The sequence below is a fragment of the Colius striatus genome, chromosome Z, assembly GCF_028858725.1.
Source record: "Colius striatus isolate bColStr4 chromosome Z, bColStr4.1.hap1, whole genome shotgun sequence".
NCBI classification, from domain to species: Eukaryota; Metazoa; Chordata; class Aves; order Coliiformes; family Coliidae; genus Colius; species Colius striatus.
Window position 1 is genome coordinate 86,827,821 of NC_084790.1, and position 21,568 is coordinate 86,849,388.

A 21,568-nucleotide genomic window follows, 5' to 3' on the forward strand; every position below is an offset into this window, starting at 1 on the left:
CAACTTCACATATTGACATGATGAACTGCAATATTTGATCCAAATTTTGTATGCTCATTCAATTCTAACAAGCTCTTAGGTAATGAAAGGTGCCAAAACAATGTGCAGTAGTGTTCTGAATACCCTACCTTGACCTGACTCTCGTATACAGATGGATTTCCATGGCCAACAAAATGAAGAGTATAGCACAGGGAAGCACAGCGAGTCCTAGTGTGAAGCTCTTGTGATGAAATCAAAGCTTCAGCCTTTTGTTTTGCCACTCACAGCCTATCATAACATCTTCCCTGGTTTCCCAATGCATGTACTGAGCTGCATGCAGATAAAAATGGTGGGTGACAAATAAAAATGATCATAAATAGCCCTACTCAACTGCTGTGCAGGAGAAGCATGTCCTGCATGGAAGTGTTGAGCTCATTGCCTTCTGCTCACACAAGCAGATGGATATGGGCTCCGACAGCCACCATGGAGCAGGAGACTGAAAGGGGATAGATGCGAGAATCAAATTACTCTTCTTTTTTTGCCACCATCTCTAGTTTAGCCAGTCTGGGGGTAACACATAAGGTCAGTCTGACTCATTTATTCCAGTTCAATCACCTGGAAGCAGAAACAATCGAAAGTTTTTCAAGAAGGTCTGCTTTCTTGAAGTCACCACATTGATAAAACCTATGTTATTCTTTGATGGCAGCGAGGAAAATTTCCATTTTCTTCAGAGGGGTTTGGACCAAGCTCACAAATAGGTTTCCAAAGCCCTTGCCTATGTGTTGGCATTGAATTTCCCAAGTCTTTTAAGATTTTTTTTCTCATTAAAGCCTCCCATTGCTTCGATGTCTTGAATCTAGTACGTGAAGGGTTTAGGCTTTCCAATTTTAGTTGGGAGTTTACAAGTTTAGCTTTGCCCTGCCAACTTTCTTTTGTACAAACTGTCCCAAACAGGCTTGACATGGCATTACTAAAGGTACTGACACAGTTACACCCCCTTCATCTCCACGTGGTATTAACTTCAAGGATGTTTCTACCATTGAAATGCTAATATTTAGTATTGAAGGAAACAGTCAAAGGAAAACACTCGGCTGGAGGCAAATAACTTTCCTGCTGCACAAAAAAAACCCCCCAGAGAAACCAACAGCTTTTTGTTCCACTAAAGACTCTTTTGTCCAGGAATAGGTTCAAACCCCATTCTTTTTTTCCATGTGATTTTTTTTTTCCTGATTGTGTGTAGTATCTGAGCACTTCCATACTGATAGTTATCAGATTTAGTTACCCTCAGTCATGCTGAGGAGTATTTTATGCTGTAAATCAAGTAATTCTTCCAAAGTCTTTCCTCTGGGAGAAAATTATTATTCCCTGTATTGAAATCCAGCTTTTAGTCAAAGACTTGTATTAACAACAGTTTGTCTATAGATTTGCAGTCTCTGAACAGGCTGGATGAGTAGTTTAGGAAGACACAGGTTATAAGCATTGTCTCTGCTTCAACAAGACTTTTTACAAAGGGAGACTTTCTGCTGGAGTAAATCCCTAGTACAGAGAAGTTGCAAAACTGCTTATTCCCAAAAGCTAGGGGTTTTAACCAACTATGAAGATGATAAAATGTGGTATTGCATTAACTCTTCCTATTAAGTAGCATGCAAAACATCTGTCAGAGCACTTGTGATAAAATAGAGTACCATGTAGGCATATCTAGCCCATTCGTTTATGTCTCTGCACAGTAAATTTCTCCCACTCCCCCCTGAGCAGTGCAACTTTATTCTGTGGTGTACTGGAAATGTGATGTCCCATTTTTAGTAAAGGTTGGTTTATTCTCAAATCATCTGAAGATTAGTATCAGAATGTCATTACTGATGAGTGCTAGCAAAGTTTCCTGTGGTGAAGCACTTCCCAAAGTCGTTATGTCTGTTTTCCTTACTCCTTACACACCAGGCTTGCTCACTGTGAGTTGTTGACACTAGAGGATTGCACACCAGGCTCTGTACCTTGAAAAACATGGGGATTGATTTTATTCAGTTGTCACCAATTTGTCCAGTAATTTTCTTCTCACTTATCTCCTTTGATACTAGGGCAACTTGTCTCAAATTGTTCCTTACTGCAGGCTGAGGTAACAAGCTGAATCAGCTAAAAATAAATGAGCAATTTAATATTCACATCATCAATATGTTTGGTTGTTCATAACACAGCACAATGAGGCAGATCTATAACGTGTTTCAAATCCCATCTAATGTAGGAAAATACTATATTTAACCAAGCAAAAGTGTATTTTATGAATACAAAAACACATCTTTATGCAGGGGTTCTGGGTCATATTTTGATCCCTGTCATAAATATGTGTTAACCTCAGGACTGAAAAATGCTATCACTAAAAATCAGTAGATGTTAAAAAGGGGAAATGGGAGGAAGCTGGAACACAAAAAGTGCCATTTAAACGTCAGGAAAAACTGTTTGAGTGTTTCAGTGAGGGAGCCCTGGCCCAGGCTGCCCAGGGAGGGTGTGGAGGCTCCTTCCTTGGAGGGCTTCAAAACCCACCTGGACACGTTCCTGTGTGACATGATCTAGGTGGGAGCTGCTTCTGCAGGAGGTTGGACTGGATGAGCTCTAAAGGTCCCTTCCAACCCTCATCACTCTAATCTAAAGACTTTTTTTCTTACTCAAGCCTCAGTGTGGAGGATCCATTAACAGAACAAACACATAAAAAGTAATTTCAAGGAAAAGCCTTATAAAATGTGAAAAACTGAAGGTTTTTTAGAAGGACCCAGTCAAAGAGGCTGGAAATGGGTGTTTAAGTTATGGAAATGTTCCTGGTTTTTTGTCCTCATATGGACATAAATGGAGGACATAAGGTTTGCTTCCAATTTACATTTGAAAAAACAAAATGCACGGCAAACTGCTTTGAGAGGAGAGAAAGAGAAACCATCACAGTAATTTATTTAACTGCCTGTGGTACTCAAAAAGTAAGGTACCCATTGAGGTACACAGTGGCAACAGAGCTATTTTGCTTGGGAAGGGAATTCTGTTGTAACCGTGTTTTGCTTGGCTACCAGCAAAAACAAAAAAAATGGCTTTAAAGATGTTCTCTGCTCTGTCTCTCTGCAGTCTGCAGATACAACGGCTCTGAGTCACACCGTGATAGGTCTGAAGCCAAACACCATGTACGAGTTCTCCGTCATGGTGACCAAAGGCCGTCGGTCCAGCACCTGGAGCATGACTGCCCATGCCACCACCTACGAAGCAGGTATGGAAAGAGCTGATGGAAAAGCTGTCTTTTGAGGGTTTTGCCTTTGTCACCAAAAGCCTTGTTAAAATTTATCGTAACTGTGTAAACCAGCAAAATGAGCTGCAGGGTTGGGCAGAGAGAAATTCAACCAGGGCAAGTGCAGAGCCTTGCATCTGGGAAAGAACAACCACATGTACCAGCACAGGCAGGGGAATGAACTGTGAGAGAGTTGTGTAGGGGAAAGGGAGCTGAGGGTGCTGGTGGGCAGCAGGATGAGCCTGAGCCAGCAACGTGCCCTTGTGACCAAGAAGATATCCTGGAGTAGATGAGAAGGGCTGTGGGCAGTAGGCTGAGAGAGGTTCTACTCCCCCTGTACTATGCCCTTGTGAGACCACATCTGAAATATTGTGTCCAGTTCTGGGCCCCTCAGTTGCAGGAGGACAGGGAGCTGCTGGAGAGAGTTCAGTGCAGGGCCACCAAGATGATGGAGTGGAGCATCTCCCTTGTGATGAAAGGCTGAGGAAGCTGGGGCTCTGCAGCTTGGAGGAGACTGAGGGATGTCAGACTCCTCTCATTAATGTTAACAAATAGCTAAAGGGTGGATGTGAGGAGGATGGAGCCAGGCTGTTCTCAGTGATGGCCAGTGATAGGACAAAGGGCAAAGAGCACAAGCTGGAACAGAAGAGGTTCCGAAGCAACACAAGGACAAACTTGTTCCCTGTTGAGGTGAGGGAGCGCTGGCAGGGGCTGCCCAGATGGGCTGTGGAGGCTCCTTCTCTGGAGACATTCCAACCCAGCTGGATGAGTTCCTGTGTGCCCTGCTCTAGGTGGTGCTGCTCTGGCAGGGGGGTTGCACTGGATGAGCTTTGCAGGTCCCTTCCAACCCTTGAGATTCTGTGAACTGTATTTCTCCATTATTTTTTCCATGATGGCAAAGTAGAGCAGTCATTCTGCTGGGCTTTGGTTTCATTGCAAGACGTTAGGAGATGGTAGTACACGTGTATAATACTTGGCTTCATAATACCATGAGACTTGTGATCTGTGACAATGAATATCTCATGATTTCTTCCTGGAGAGGGCTGAAGGAGGAACCTTATCAATGCTGATAAATCCCTAAAGGGTAGGTGTCAAGAGAATGGAACCAGTGTTTGTTCTGTGGTGGCCAGTGAGAGGACAAGGGGTAACAGGCACAAGCTGGGACACAGACAGTGCCACTGGCACAGGAGGAGAAGATTTTTTTCTCAATTGCTCTTTTACTGTTAGATAACGATTTTGATACTTACAAATTTTAAGTGATGAAGCTCAGCATGGCATAGACACAAGTTCATAACTTCTCATCTTACGCACTTAGTAAAAAGGACCCAATGACTGATTCTATCTAAAGCACATCCTTTGTTGACTCGAGGTCTTGACTCGCAGGTTTGGTCATAGTATGGTGTGGCACATTTTAGCTGTTCACTCTGCACCGTGCTGGTGACCAATGCATTGATCTAGCCAATACCTACATTCAGAGATCTGAAACCATGTGTTCAATGCTAAACACAGAGCCAGAAACAGGGAGGAAAAAAAACTCAGTCATGTGAGCAGTCCTTTCAACTTGCGTATTATTTATTGCTGAGACACAATTAACTACCCTGTGCAAAATGTTGACTTGTATAAATTCCCTGCTGACAGTTTGGTAGGGCATCTCTTCTATGCTCAGTGTTTTGATGCATCTATATTTCATTTCCAGCAGGCAGCCGTTGTTAATATTAACACTACGCTTATAATAAACAAATACACTTTGAAGGCTTAATTTAGGTGCTCTTCTCAAGCGTTTGACTGGTGTTTTCCAAGCAGGAAGCTGTGACCTGGAAGATACTTCAGATTTTGAAGGAGATTAAATGCATTTTTGATAACAGACAGCAGACACATGCTGTATGTAACCTTAGTTCAGTGGGATAAAAACATTTGCAAAGAGATGGAGGCTTAGGGATCTCTACAGATTAGAACATTCCCTCCAAAGCTAATTGTTGTTTCCCTTTTGTGTAGTGCATTTAACCACAGCAGGGAACTAGTATACCTGGGGTTTACTTGTAGTTATCAATGGCAGCACCTATCCTGATCCCTGGGCTGCTTTTAAACAAAGATTAGGTCTTCCATCACATCTACATTTCTTTGGAATTAGCTATTGAGCCCCTTTTTTGAAACTCCTGAGTAGATTTGCTTTTAAACAACTCCACTGAGCTGCCTGAGGCTGGACTACTGCAGGACTACTAGGTTTTCCACATGCTGTATGATTACCTGTATATCTTGCTGTAGTCCCTTCTCCATAGGTAAGAATGCCTTTGGTTTTGCTCAAGATAATTTTCTTCTTCATGTGTTGCAGATGGCAACGTGCACATTTGGACACCAATGCAGTACATGCTATATTTTCCTGCGGGTGACTGGTGGCCTTGAAAACACTCAAGGTGTCATTACAAATCAGTTTCTACCAGCAGATACCAAATGAAATCTGCTGGTAAATATTGATTTGCTGGGTTTTTTGTTAATGAAAACCATAGTACACACCAGTTAATTAACAAAGGGAAAATAAGAGGGAATATATGTGTCCTTAGATTTTCCCATGTGATTGCAATGCAATTATCTGAGCTTGATGGAGCAGCTCTGTTAATTAAGGGCATCCTGCACTGCTGATCTTTATTGCCTATTTTGTACCCATTCTGCATGTTGAATCTCCTGTAATGATATTAAAGAATGTACATATCAGCATCAATACAGAATTCACTGGAGATTACTGCCATTGCTAGCAATAGCTGTCATGCCCATAATTCAAAAGCAGCTCCTAGAGCCAAGTTCTATCCCCAAACCTGCCTACATGAGTCTTGCTGATATGAGAGGAGTTGATGGGAAATATCCAAAGTTTTGATTGTGATAACTAATGCTCCCAGTCTGCTGAAAGCAGAGCTCAACTTTAACCACTCTATGGGACCTGTGGTAATCACCAGTGTGGAAAGGCTTTTACAGGAGAAGGCTTACAAGCTTTGCTAGTTTAACCTCACAAAAGACAGAAAGTCTAAGAAGGGGATGAGTTAGTCCATGAAAATCTGTCCAAAGGGTTAATGTCAGAGAACAGAACATATTGCTTAAGATAAAGGTGCTGTTTGCATACAGAGAGATGGGTGCACTTCGATAGAAATAAAACCATTTATGTGACATTGGAGAATATTGCAAGATAGGCTTATCAAAAGTAAAGAGGAGGAAAACTTGTATTTTTAGAATCAAGTGTGATTTTCTTGTGAAAAGCTTTATCTCTTGCAGTTCTCTGAAAGAGCAAGGCAGTCCAAACACACTTGTACACTGTTTTGAAACTGATGAGCCAGTGTCCCAGTGATAATGATAACATTCACCCACGATGACAGTAACAGTCATACACACTTCCCCAGCAGTGTGGAGGCTCACATCATGCTGGGCATTGCCAAGGATTAACAGACTCCTCAACAATCTGTGAGCTTGTTTTGTGGCTCACCTGCTCAGGCCAGGAAAGATCCTTCAGGTGGGAGCAGATAATGTGACAAGGCCAAACTGAAATGCTGAGAGTCCCACGGGTGCTGTCTCTGAACATACCAGACTAAGTGTGTTGTCCCAGCACACGCAGCAAAGAGATAATGCACCATAAATCTGCAATAAAGACCATCAGCTGGCAAGTAGTCACCTTCTTAGCAATATAACAATGATAAAGAAACTTTTGTCTCTGTATACAGATTTCTTGGTTGCTTTCTGGATCCCACAAGGTCAACTAACACCAAGTGTTATTTCACAGGGATCAGTTCCTTGTGACCAGAGCCTGTATGACAATTGGCTCTCCTCTTCCCTCTTGTTGTTTAAGACCATGGAATGTTCATCAACCTCAAGATTTGTACCTGTACTTTAAGCTGAGCTGGCTTAGCTCAGCATGACCCAGGAGATTTTCTAAAGCTTTAGCTGTTAAAGTGACTGTGGAGCAATTCTTTGAACATTCAGGAAACTTGTTTAGTGCTCATACAGGTGGGACACAGATGATAGGATGCTTGTACACTGCGTTCGTTCTCCATGCTCTTATGCTATCTATAGTGCTCTGAGTCACAATGAGCTGAACATGATGTGTTAGTTCTCAGTCTTAACTATTTTTTAATAATTGCCCATTTCTCCTTTCTCCTCCACAGTCTTAGGATATGACTTTAAGACATCTGAGGCGCTTTGCGAGACCTCGTGGCCAGCATTAGTAAAGCAGGGTGCAGAGCAGATGCTGTAGGCTCAGAAATCCAACCTTCCATCTCTCATGCAGTGGAAATAGAAACTTTTAGGATATCCTATCATGTCTAAAAACGTCCCAAGCTGAGCATATACTTAAAGATGATACACAATTACATTTACTTTATGCTGGTAGATACCTACAAATGTCCCTAACAGAAAAGCCACGGCCAGATTACTGTTATTAAATGAATAAGGCTTGCAGAGTACATTAGATGTTCTTGGATGCCTTGGTGGTATTTTAGCTTAAGGGAGGAGGAGAAGAGCTATCCACTGAATCCTAACACATCCACATGCAGTGTTTTGTGCAATTACCACTGTTAAAATATCACTTCTAGACAAATCACGTGTTGCGTCTAAGGACACTCGCACTGAAAGGATCTAAGAAAGCAGTAAATGCCTACTGAGCAGTTCATGTTTGCTACAGTGAGTGAGGAATTCAAAAGGAGGTGAATAACTTTTGTTTTCAACTGTTTTCATGATTTTTCAGCTCCAACCTCTGCGCCCAAGGATCTGACAGTCATTACTCGAGAAGGGAAGCCCCGGGCTGTCGTCGTCAGCTGGCAGCCACCCTTGGAAGCCAATGGAAAAATTACCGGTAAACATTTACATTTACCTTGCATTCTCCATTTATTTACTGTTCAGCAGCAGTGCTGCTTTCCCTCCCTATCTCTGTTTCTTTTCTTGGGTGCTATTTGATCTGACATTATTTTATTGTCTCTTGCTTTTATCAGCCAGCTTGATCTGGGATTCAAGGCAGTGTTAGGGGCACTGCAAGACCTAGAACTCAGGGGATGTGGATCATTTGTTTTCAAATGCTAAGAGCAGTAATAAAATCTTTAAAATGAGGCACTCAGAGTGAAGGTTTTGTGGTATGTGCTGCTAATGATAATTAGAAATTACTACTAATAAGTACTTTGTTTAGCAATAATGCAATACATAATATACATAATGATAGGTTGTGCTTGGTGCAGCACAGAGAATTTATTGGTAGGTATTTAACTTTACAGTAACAATTTAAGGTAATGATGATTAGGAAAATAAACACCAACCCACCTAATATTGACCAGCAAGAACTGAGCTTTAAGGATGTCTCACAATGACATTCTCCAAAATTTCGCATACAACCTGAATACTTAGTTAAGAAACTCAACTGCAAACCTCCAGTGATAGCTCAGGTGGAAAAAGACAGCAGAGTTCTAGCTGAGAGTTTGCACTGATGTGATTATTTTAGGCTGCTAATAGGCACCTCAGAGGCGTGTAATTATTAGGAGAAACATTACTCACGCTCAAAAACGTCCATGTTACGGCTACATTGCTACAAAAAAACCTGTACACCGGTTCTACAACATATTTTTGAGTGGGAGAAAGTGTGGTTATGTCACCACTACTACTAGTACTCCCAGCTACACCCTGCTGAAGCACGGAGAAGTGCCAATGTAAGAGGAGGAACGCTTCAGAATGATGTCCCGTGTGAGCCATTATCAGTGAAGGGTCAGGTTTTAAGAGCTGTAACTCAGCAGGGCTTCACTGGCACTAGATGAGCTGTTGTGAGTTACGCCGGGAAAGTATCCTGCTTTATGTGACCAATAAAACAAGGATGTGTTTCCCTGTAGACATCACCCAGCAGTAATGATTCGTGGGCGTGAGCTGTGTTGCTGAGTGTCATTTCGCTCACATTATCATCAGGGCTTTACAATCCGTGACCGTGTCCAAAAGGAAGGTGTTTGGGCGAGATGGTTGTGTTTACACAAACCTAATCCAGTCATTAGAGAGAAGGAAAGATCGTTCTGATGGACACCACACTGAAATAACGGATAATGGTCCTGATTCCCCAGTGACTAAAAGACAAAATGAAATAAAAGCTTTCCTGGCTTCCAAGTGCGAGATGACTCCATGGCAGTAAGTTTTATAGAGTTTTTCCCATCCACAGCATCATTCAAACCTGAATGGAGGCTGGTTCCCTGGGTCCCCTGACATCCATGCACAAACTTCTCTCCTGTAGCACTTTGTTGAAGAGTGACTCTCCTGGGGATTTTTTTACTGCATATGTGGTCAAATATTTCTTAGATTTATCAAGCAGAAGAAACAGCTCCTTGTGGAGAATAGAAATGTCCCTAACAACCAAATCCCTGTCCCTACAAATGCTTGAGTGAGTAGGTTTGTGTTACTCTGAGAAATATATGGCTTTTTGTAAATTTATATGTATTTCCTATAGAATCATAGGATTGTAGGGGTTGGAAGGGACCTCTAGAGATCATCCAGTTCAAGCCCCTTGCAGAAGCAGGTTCACTTAGATCAGGTCACATAGGAACATATCCAGGTGGATTTTGAAGACCTCCAAGGAAGGAGCCTCCAATTATTAATTCAAATGTCATGGTTAAAGGATTAGTAACCACTAAATAAAATCTCATAATAGAATCATAGAATTGTTTTGGCTGGCAGAGACCTTTAAGCTCAAGATGTGCAGCCTCTGTCCCAGCCCTATCACCCACCAGCCCATTTCCCTCAGGGCAACACCCATCTGGCTCTGAAACCCCTCCAGGGATGGTGACTGCAGCAGCTCCCTGGGCAGCCCCTTCCAATGCCTGACAGCCCTGGCACCAAAGAAACTCCCCCTCACATCCAGCCTGAACATCCCCTGGTGCCACTTTCTCCAGGCTGTTTTCTCCTGTTGTATTGCTTGTCACTGGGGGGAACAAACCAACCCCACCTGGCTACAGCTTCCTTTCAGGTAGTTGTAGGGAGTGAGAAGGTCTCCCCTGAGCCTTCTTTTCTCCAGGCTCAACAGCCCCAGATCCCTCAGCCCTTCCTCACAGCAGATGTGCTCCAAATGCTTTCCCAGCTCGGCAGCCCGCCTCTGGATCTCCTTCTTGAACAGAAAAGCAAAAACAAACCTCACACAAAAGTGTATCACTTGCATCTTATCTCTGCTTGCCCATGACCAGTGTAACTGTTCCTGTGGAATGGGTTTTGAAAAGTATCTTTTTATCAGAAAAGTGTAGGGAAATGACAAAGAGTAAGATTTACACTGATTTTACCCTAACTTTGGATACAGGCACAAAGATGAAGTCCAGAAGACCCTCTTGGGCTCTCCCTGCTCCAGTAGCTCACTCCTACACACAGCTCTGAAGACCAGGCTTAGAATGAGGGGTTTCCATATAATTAATATGCACGGGAGAATTTCGGGGGGAGGAAAAGGAGCAGTTTTCAAAGTTAGTTAGAGATTGGTGTTGTAGGGTGAGATAGACCCATGAGCCCTGCTTACAGGCTTTTTTTCTTCTTCCTTAAATCTCATTTGCTGGCAAAATAATTCCTACAAACTGTTGTCATTTCTTAACAGTGGTACTTCTGCTCTCCAAGTAAAACTTTCTAGTTTTATTCAATGGTAAGTACTTATTGCAGTACCCTAAATTACCCAAATTCTGAGTAACTAAAACTTTCAGCTCTTCATTCTTTTCCCCAAAACACTTTCCAGCTATATTTAGTATGAAATAGTTCGTGGCTTCCCACAAAGCACCCAGGAACTGGTGTGTGTCATTGATGCCGTGTAGTTTTGTTCCAGCATTGAGGCGCTGAAGACTCAGATCCTGTGGTTTGTGGCAGCTGTCGGGCTGAGAGGAGAGCCTGCATTTGAGAAGTGCACTTGTGACAGCTTTTTAATGGGTGCTCCCTATTTTCCTTCATTTTCACATGTTAAATCCGTGTTTCTAGCAGGGAATACTGTAACGGTGGTTTTGCTAGGAAAGAGCAGACAGGCCTGTATTGTCACAACGTTCCTCAGAGCTGTTTTGATTGGAGACCTGCCACTCCTGCTTTTAAAAAGAAAACCCTTGATTTTGGAGAAATACTGAATTTCAGCCGTGTTTCATAACAGAAGCACTTTGAAATGTGGAGGTTCTAACTGAGGGACTGTGTTTATTCAGCTTACATCCTCTTCTACACCTTGGACAAGAACGCTCCGATTGATGACTGGGTTATGGAGTCCATCAGCGGGGACCGACTCACCCACCAGATCATGGACCTCAACCTGGACACTGTCTACTACTTCAGAGTCCAAGCTCGCAACGCCAAGGGAGTGGGGCCCCTCTCTGATCCTGTTTTCTTCCGGACACTGAAAGGTTTGGATCTGTGTCATCTCAATAGTAACGGCACATAGAATTTTTCTCGTGCCTCCGTGGGAGCTCTGCGATTAATTCCGTGTCAGGCAGAAAAGATCCTACTGCTTGAGACTGTTACTGAGAGATGAAAGCAAAATGCTACACACAGTAGTTGACAGAAGTAAACCACATAATGAGGCAGTAACTGTATTTTTAAATTCAATCAGCTGGAGGGAAGCACTCTGACACCACCTAACTTTCTACCGTCAGTAATAAAGCTAATTGGATCTGACTGGATTTCTCTAGGGAGTCCCCTTTTCATTTTGGATCCTCGGGTGGCTGTAGGAACCTGTAATGACTCACTCCCATCAAGAGCCGGTGTGCAAAATTATGATTAAAAATCTCAGCAATCTGAGATGTAACCTGACTTTGCATGGTGAAGGCTTTTCCAGATATTTTTCAGTACCTGTTATTGACAGCAGGCTAATTAATCCCTGATCCCTCTCCCTTAGGGGCCGGTGAGTAGGAGCAGGCAAAACAGGGGCACAAGTATTGTTTGTTTTTTGGCTAGTATTTAACCCATAATGTGTTTATGTGAGCAAAAGACTGCATTTGTATCGGATTCAATTTCAAATTAACATGGAGAGATATTCCTCTTCCCCTTTCCCTACTGCTTGTGTGAAGCTCTGACACGATCTACCCAGAAATTATTAGTTATGAAGATGTAAGCAATATTACCATGAGTGGGAAGCAAGGTGCTTGCAGTAGCTCTGCTCCTTGTATTTTAACTGTCACTCATTCATTTGAACAAAGGTATGCAATTACTTTTCAAAAGACCTGTAATTAATGAAAAACTCAAATGACATAAACAGTGAACCTGTTCCAGAAAAGCAGCATGGCATATGAGAGAGCACATTAGCGCTGTGCCTTCCCTAGAGAAAATCCAGGCATTTGTATAGAAAAGCAGAAGGTGCAAGTGGACTCAGGCTGGGCCTGGGAAGTCATGAACGGAGAGAAATTAGGGAAATTCAGACTCAAACCTGTGCCTGAGAGGCTTGGAATTAACACTCACGGTCTTTAGCCACTTTTTTTAGTCATTTAACATGAGCTGTACAAAAGCAAAGCAAAAGGGTTGCAGAGGAGGGGTGACACCCCATCCCCACATTGGTCCCGTTGGGAGACTTGGTCGGTCGGTTGGTTGGAACTTGTGTTTGAGTTAGTCTTTCAGCAAACCTTTGTTTGAGTAGCAACTTTTTTCTGCTGCCAGAAGGAAAGAGAGGAAACTCCATTTTCAGCCCTTAAGGAAGGCTTTCAGTGAATGAGCCACTGTCCTCGGAGACACTGGCAGAGAGCTTGCCCTTTTCCCTTCACAGCCATCAGTGACTCTGAAGCATGCTGTCACCCATTCAGTCTGGGAGTGAAAAGCCTTATGCAACAGTTCCCATGAATTTAGCCAGAGTCGGGGAGGGAAAAAAAAGAAATGAAGAATGGTATCGATTTGTTCTCAGCTTATCACTGCCTGCCCAGGTTTGCAGGACTTACTTGTCCAAGTCATGTTTCACTTTGAATGAATTATTGGTAAGATCCTGATTATTCATTCTCCCCTGCCATGAAATGTGAAGAGATAGCATTTTGCTGGTGCTTCATCTCTATCAAGCCGATGGTGCCAACTTAATTTCATGCTCACAATTTGTGCCAAGCAGAAGAAGTCTATTAGGCTGAGCTTAAAATGAGTCGAGGCATCAAAATATAATAACTGCAGACTAATGAGTTATGAGAAGATATAGAGACCCGGATATCTAACTAAACCGAGAGATTAATGCACTTGATATCACCTACTTTGTAATGTTTACGCAAAGTACCATAAAATTCATTTGGGAAATGAATTCCGGATCAGGCAGCATCAACAGATACCAAAAAGATAAATTTATACGTTTGTTACATCGTGTAACAGCCTACAAGGACTATGTCTAATACCCTGCCATGAATACTTAATGATACCCACCCTAAATATGTCATGTTCAATACTGTTCATCCGTGTTTTTTGACAAATCCATCCCTACACTTGAGGTGAAAAAGACTTTCTGAAGTCTTAAGTGCGTTCTGAATTATGCAGAAAAAATGTTGGTTTCCTGCCCTTAATGATTATTAACAGAAGATGTGTATGTGCCATATGGTAATGTGTGCTCGGATGGCAAATCTATGTCCTGATCAGAGGAAGTTTTACATCACGAGGAACTAAACAAGCATCAAAGACCCACTAAGTCACCCGCTGTCTCGTTTCATATATTACAGCACATAAAGCTCCTCCAAGGAAACCAAACCATTACTCGTGTTGTAATTGCATCGCGAGTGTTTGTGGTGACTTTCCCTCACTAATGAGGATGTAGTGATCTGTGGGACAGAGATGTGTTTAGTAGTAAATAACACTACCACAGAGCGATGGGTTTCTGTTCTTTCACCTCAACTCCTCTGATGATAGTACACAGGCAAGTGGGCAAATCCTTAGCTGGTGTGTAAATTGGCATTACGCTGGGAGCTCCAATCATTCTACCGCAGTTTACATCAACTGAGGATCTGCTCTGGTTTTGTGCTCTGGATGATTAAATTTATCACTTAAAGCATGAAGGATCCGATGCACACGTTCTTAGGGACACAATAAAGGGCTAACACGTGACTGAACGTTCCACCTTTTAAAAAAATCATTATTATTAACGTTTTTGGGCCAAAATTTGAGGTCACTACTAGGAATTTTCTTACTCCTTCTTGAGTCTGGATGAGTCCAGTGGATGTTATGCATTTAAGGAAGAGAAACACAGACTGCCATATAAATAGCATGTGCATTTTACAGCTTTTCTTAGTGTATCGTCACAGGTTGCCCCTGCAGTTAAAGTCCAAGTCTCAGTCTTACACTGCTTTTATGACATATAAAGAAAACATTTGCAGAAGTTCATTAAGTTTCAGAAGTAAATAAATAGCCTGAAATTTACTTCCAGCTGCCCAACTGAACATGACAACTAAAGAGTGGATGAAAGAGCTGGTGACAGGCAAATGGGAAGGAGGATTTCCTCAGTCTTTTAAGTAGCTTGTCAGTGATTTGGCTTTTTCATCTGTCACAGAAGCAAGCAATCTCAGAGCTGCGCTTGCTAAACATGCTCATGCTTTCTTCCACTCAACAGTACCTATTCTAGACTTCAGCCAGCATTTACAAACAGGCCTTCCTTGTGTGCTGAGCTCCTTCAGTTAAAGAAAGTAGAAGAGTAATATTCTGCTTATCAGAATCACACAAAGTGTTGCAACAATACATGTAAACTGAAAAAAAAGTGCCTGTTATTGCACTTAGAGTCATAACATCAAGCGTTAATAAAACACTGAATTAGGTGTGCTTTTAAAGGGAAGAGTAGAAAGGGAAAAGGAGAGAGAGAAAGAGAGGAAGATGTCATGGGTTGAGCTTCAGAGACTCTCACCACTCTAAGATCAGCAAGGAAAACTTTGATGCCCTCCTTGCCCTCCTCCCTTTCTTTTGGCAAGGATGCAGTGGGGCAGCATTTCTAGCCCTGCAGTGCCCTCTAATGCTGCAACATGCTCCATATACCCCTCCTTTTCTCTGCCAAAGTTTGAGAGGGGGAACAAAAAAAAGATTCACTGAGGGTTTGGAGGTCATGGAAGTAGCTATTCCCCCTCTTCCACAGGCAACGGGGCTCATAGATGTGTCTGCAAATGTAAATCACTGCCCGTTCAGCACCTCCGTTTGTTCCTAGCGTGATGCCATGATCTAGAGGAGGTTTTTATAGTGATTGTGGCAGCCAGGGGAGCAGAATGCTCTGCACCTGCAGGCAGTGGTTATTTGACTTCCAGATTCATGTGCCAAATCACTCCTTTTCCCTCACAATTTCCTGTACTTAAGATTCTTGCATAATTTATTAAGCAGAGGGCTGGTTAATGCGCTGCGATGGTAGCTACTTAAAAATCTGAGGAAAGTTTAATTCCCTCAGCCGTATCATAAATAGTCAGAACTTGTATCTGCGCAGGAAAGCTTTTAATATATCTATTGAATTTTGAAGTCTTGTCTGGTGCACTCCAGATCATGCTGTCTTTTAAGGTTATTATGCAAAAACATGTAAATAGTTCTAAACCGCTTTTTAAAAAGCTGAAACAATGATAATACAAGTCAGACTGAGCTCTCAACTTGTGATTTGACTGTAATTATTTAAAACAGCAGCCTCTCTCTCTGTCTCTCTCTCCTTTCCCTTCTTGCTTAATTAAACTTCCCAGATGATACCAAAAAAGAACAAGGGAATGAAAAAGTGCAGTGGTACAGGTTTCATGTTTGGAACAGCTTGGTGAAAGTAACTGATAGGTGGTGTGATTCCAGGGTTCAATCAGAGATGTCAGAGTTGGACTCAATGATCCAGCTGTTGATGGTCTTAAAGGTCTTTTCCAACCATAATGATGCCACGATTCGATGATTCTGTGATTCAGAGGGCGTGTGGATGATGCTTGTAGGCATATGTGGGGTTTTTTTAGGTCCTGAGAAGAGCAGGGAGTTGGACTCAGTGATCCTTATGGGTCCCTTCCAACTTGAGATGTTCTATGATTCTGTGATGTTTGTCCTCTCAGTTCTGCAGGATGTCTGTGAAAAGGGGGACGGTAATGCTCATCCTGCACCAGGCGGGAAGGCAGCGCGGCCAGCAAGGAGCTGTCAGCCTCTAATGACATTGTCTCTTTCTTGCAGTCGAGCACCCTGACAAAATGGCTAATGACCAAGGTACAGTGCCCTCAATCTGTTGCCTCTTCCTCCAGAGCCTGGGGGCTGCACCGGGGAGGGGAGGGGGCCACGCTTCTCACCTGCGCTGCACCTGATGAGGCAGACGCCGGCGCGATAATTAATCTTGTTAATGAAGTTCTGCTCTGCTGAGGCTGCTGCTTTGATGGGGAAGATGTAAATTTTCGGGAGAGGAAATTGTTTTGTCTCCTTTCTGAAGGACCAATTAAAATGTCAAGCTTCTTTGTATGAAATAAATTTTTAGTCTCTCTGCTGCACTTCTGAATAATTCACATTAAGTATAATTAAGCTCAGCATAATTTCCAGGCTCCTCTTGCACCCTTTTGTGGGTTATGGATTAAAGTTCAAAAGCCTCACAGTGAGAAGTCGTAAAAATCATCTTTTCTCTCAAACCAGCAGCTCTTGTTTAATAATAGCAAAGTTTAGTCAACTTTTCAAGGCATTACTATTACGTTTTCCAAATGTGAATATATGTCTGATTAATCACAGTTGCTCTGCTCCTATCTCCTTTCAAATACTTGTGAAGTCTGTTGCTAGGATATTTTCTTTCCCCTTTTTCGACTGTAGACCTATTTATTCCTAAGTGTGTTTCAATTGCAGCCAGAATAGTGTGCATTTATGTGACATCTGCCCAAGGAAGCAGCCACCATGACATTTGGAAAGCCCAGGCCTGATCTGGGGAGGTTTATTTGGGCTTGAAATCTCACTTCATGATAGTTTAAAAGGCAAAGTGAGATGCAAAACTGAAATGCTTGTTTTGACTTAACAGGTGCCACCTTGCCCCAGTTTAGTGAGTCGAGATAACTTGCAATAGATAATTCCCAGGGAAGACATGAAAGTGTTATTTAGAAGATCAAAGTCAACTCTAGGCCCTTTCATAGGTTTTACTTCAACCTGGAGCATCCTTGGAGGTTACCCAGAGCACGTTTCTTCACTAGGGTTTTACTTCTAGCAGGTACCACACACGGTCTCACAGCAAGGTAGCACACTGGAGAGACCTGCTCTCAGCCAGTTTTGGAAGTTCACCCTCTGATTTCAGTGTCTGATTTGCTGAAAGAAGTAGAAGTACACAAATTATGAAATTAAAAGCTGGTTTTGCACAGGATGATGGTTTTTGCACCGCAGCACAGCACATGCAAATTGAAAATGTCAAGTTTGAATAGATAAAAACTATTTTTAAAGCGTAAAAGGGTTTGGTTACAAAGAAGCCTGGATGATAACTGTCAATATATTTTTCTCAAATTTGCATTTAAGATGTTTTCAGGCAGGTTTGGAAAATATAGGAGGGGCTTCAGCTCGAAGGAAGCAGGAGTGGAAAAGTCTCAAGTTCAGCTTTTTTATAAAAATAGGGGGAAAAAGTGAGGTTGGAGGAGAAGTGAAGTTTGTGTTTTAACTCTTCAACAAGCCTGTTGCTCTGTTTCAACCCAACTGTACAGTTGTATGGTCATAACACAGAGCTACTTAAGAACCTCATGGCAGCATTGGAGCTGCAGCAGGCTGCCAGACATAACCTGCTGTAGCCATCGTTACAGCCACTCTTACACACGTGGTTCATTCTTTCTCACCACTTGTCTCACATCTTCTGCCTGTGACGCAGGTACCTGTGAAAGTATCATCAGATGTGTCTCTGTTTGCTTCTTTTCATGTCATGCTGCAGAAAATCCAGAGTTTGTTGGCTGCTCTACATATTCCTTTTGCAATTGGAAATGTGGGAAGTGTTTTAATGTTCCACAGCACAGTGAACTCATGTCCATCACAAGGATGTAAAGAGTCAGATCTTCTGCAAACACGCACCTATCCCACCTTGTTAGTTAATGGGAAGCTGTAAATACACATGATAGATTAAAACACTGTAGGTTAATACACGTTCCTACAACCACCACAGGAAAGAAAGAGGTCTGGGTCATTTTCCTTTTGTGCATCACGTTCCTCTGGGAATGCTGTGCCCCTTGCTACAGGAAAAACAAAAACCATCACCAGAATAATTCATAGATCTTGAACAGACTGAGCAGTGGGAATAGTACTCTGTGTAGACTTTGGAAAGATTTCAACCAGGCTCCTGCAACTACTTGCAATGTGATGGCCGGCTAAAGCATAACTGGTGGTAACTGTGTGTTGGGTCTGCAGCCATAGCCTGGGAAATCCCAGTTGTTTCAGGTATGATGAGGGGTTTTTTTTGCTGTTATTTGAGTCCAATGACTTACAGGAACAAAATGAGGTTAGGGTGTCTTCAGCAGACAGCAGGTACACACAGTGTGAAGTAAACACACTCAGTCACTCCTGGTACAGAAACACCGTCATTCACCCGGGTACTTGAAATACACTGTACCTTTGATCTTTATTATTTAAGGAGGAGAATTTATAGGTTTTTGTTGTATCTTCCTGGGCTCGTTGATACTTGGGTTAAGTTTCCATTTTCAAGTGACCTCAGTGATGAAGTCTAGTAAGACAAAGCCTGAGGTCATCACTTGCGTTTGCTTTATCTTTAGGCAACTCTGTTAAAGACAAGTAGATGGTGCCAGGTTCTCACTGTTCACTGTAATCCAAGCAGAAGTATTAACACAAACAAAGTCAAAAGTTTCTAAAAGCTTATTTGCCTTAGAAATCATCAAAGCTAATTCTTTAATCATCCCGAACTGCCTGCTGCAGTCAGTGGGAGCCTTTTGAAATTGCTCTGTGCTTTGGACAAGGCCCTTAGGGCCATCCCTGACACAAATGCGATTCTCGTTGAGTGACATGAATTAACTCTGGTAGGTCATCTGTCTCTAATGCTGGCTCGTGGTGTCTGAGTTCAGGAAGCAAAATTAACTTACATGACAGCAAAGCACTGTTGGAAGGTGCAGGATGTGCAAGGAGGTTTGGATAGAGGTACTAGGGCATGAGGAAGTGGAGTCTTGAAAGTCATAGATGTTGGGTCTGCTGGAAGTGATGGTACAACTGCTACCATCCTTAGGTGCAGAAAAGGAGAGAGGGAGAAGATTAGGGAAAACCTCAAAGGTTTCTTAGTCAAGGAAAATGTTCTTGTTGCTACATTTCCCTAAGAGAGTAGAGACCAGTTTCTGCAGGAGGGGCTGCTACTTACAAGAGGAAGGAGACAGGAGATACTTCACTTCTATTGCTTCATCCTTGCCCAAGAATGATGGACAGAGTTGAGTCCATCCCATCTGTTCTCAGCTTTGGTTGGCAGCTGTCTGACAGAAAATGAGGAATCCTGTTAATAAATGCAAAAAATCATAGAATCACAGCATGGGGGGTTGGAAGGGACCTTTAGAGAACATCCAGTCCAACTCCCCTGCAGAAGCAGGTCCCATCTAGATCAGATCACACAGGAACATGTCCAGGCAGTTTTGGAAACCTCCTGAAAAGGAGCCTCCACACCCTTCCCTGGGCAGCCTGGGCCAGAGCACCCTCACCTCACACTGAAACAGTTTGTCTGATGTTTCAATGGAACTGTTTGTGTTCCAGCTTCAGCCCATCACCCCTTGTCCTGTTGCTAGATACCATCAAAAAAAGTGCTGCCCCAGCCTCCTGACACCCACCAGTGAGATATTTGTTACTATTAATGAGATCTCACCTCAGTCTCCTCCAGACTAAACAGCCCCAGGTCCCGCAGCCTTTCCTCACAAGGAAGATGCTCCAGTGCCCTGAGCATCTTGCTGGCCCTGCACTGGCCTCTCTGCAGCACTTCCCTGTCCCTCTGCAGCTGGGGAGCCCACAACTGGACACAGGACTCCAGAGGAGGCCTCAGCAGATGTGGCAGAGCAGAGGGGGAGCAGAACCTCCCTGGCCCTGCTGCCCACACTCTGCTGGATGCCCCCAGGCTGCCATTGGCTTCTTGCCCACGAGGGCACGTTGCTGCTCATGGGCAGTTTATTATCAGCCAGCACTGCCAGGTCTGTCTCTGCAGAGCTGCTCTCCAGCAGGTCACCCCCAGCCTGGCCTGGGGCAGGGGGTTGTTCCTCCCCAGCTGCAGGACTCTGCCCTTTTCCTTGTTGAACCTCAGCAGGTTCCTCTGTGCCCAACTCTCAAGCCAGTCAAGATCCCACTGACTGGCAGCACAGCCTCTGGTGAATCAGCCAGTGCTCCCAGTTTGGTGCCAGCAGGGAACTTGCTGAGGGTCCCTCTGTGCCCTCATCCAGGTGGTTGATGAAGATGTTGAACAGGATTGGTCCCAGAACACATCCCTGTGGAAAATAATGCTCCCAGGGTACAAACACTGTGACCCAAAGGGCCAAAAGAGGAGCATCGACATCAAGGAATTAAAAACATTTCCTGAGATTTCTGAAATCTGAAGTGGATGCTGAGCTCATAAATGTGTCAGCTTCTGCTCAGGTTTTTGTTCTGCTTGTGTGCAACTGGCAGAGCGGGCAATATGCAAAGGTAGTAAAAATGGTGGTCCAAAAGTAGGAATAAAGTTCCATTTTCAGATACTCAAAAGGGGAGTGTGGTCACAAAGTACATGGGACGAGACCAGCTGCTTTCAGATGTGCTGTGGTAGAGGCTTCCTGGAGTCTAAAAAGCCTAATTTACAGTTTTCATCTGAAAAACACAGAGGTGAAGTGGGCAGAGAAGAGATTATTTCATTGTGGTTTATCTTGCCCTGGTTTCCATTTGATAAAACAACATTAAATTCTTAAGTCTCTATTTTGTCAATATAGGACTTGCCAGGAGTTTTGTGTTGCCATCACAATTAGATCTCTGCAAGGGCAGAGAAGCTGATTTCTGCATTGAGACTGAAAACGTTCTATTACATCCCCTGTAAATGTTGATAAAGGGAAACATACACAGTTTTGAACAAAAGTTTCTTCTTATCTTGGGAAATTTCAGTGCATTTTGATTATTCAGTTGCTTTCTGAACACACCTCTCATGAAATGGATCACATAAACTACCCAGTAAACTCATATATCACTATGGAAAACTCTTACATATGGGATATAAGTACTTTTTATAGAGATAGATACATATATGAATTTACTCTTTTAAAGCCATAAGTGGGTATTTTTATTGATTTATTCATTAAATTTGTATTTATTTGATGTTTAATGTGATGGTGAGGCCAATGGGATATCTCCTGCTCCCATACCTGGAGCAGGGCCAATGGCCATACCCAGGACAACAATTAGCCCATAAAGATGATCATCCCTGACAGATATCCACAGCTTTTGTTTCCAAATCCTGAGGAAAAGTGGTGGTCTGCATTGTAT

The 21,568-nt window shown here is 42.9% G+C and overlaps 1 protein-coding gene across 1 annotated transcript in view; it reads left to right on the forward strand.

The window, feature by feature from the left end:
• DCC (DCC netrin 1 receptor) overlaps nucleotides 1-21,568 on the forward strand; it is a 550,939-nt gene that overhangs the window by 479,040 nt on the left and 50,331 nt on the right. The window contains exons 20-23 of the mRNA XM_062018865.1: nucleotides 3,085-3,223; nucleotides 7,968-8,075; nucleotides 11,404-11,598; nucleotides 16,313-16,345. Of these exons, the coding sequence (XP_061874849.1) occupies nucleotides 3,085-3,223; nucleotides 7,968-8,075; nucleotides 11,404-11,598; nucleotides 16,313-16,345 (475 nt within the window). The remainder of the gene's footprint in view (nucleotides 1-3,084; nucleotides 3,224-7,967; nucleotides 8,076-11,403; nucleotides 11,599-16,312; nucleotides 16,346-21,568) is intronic.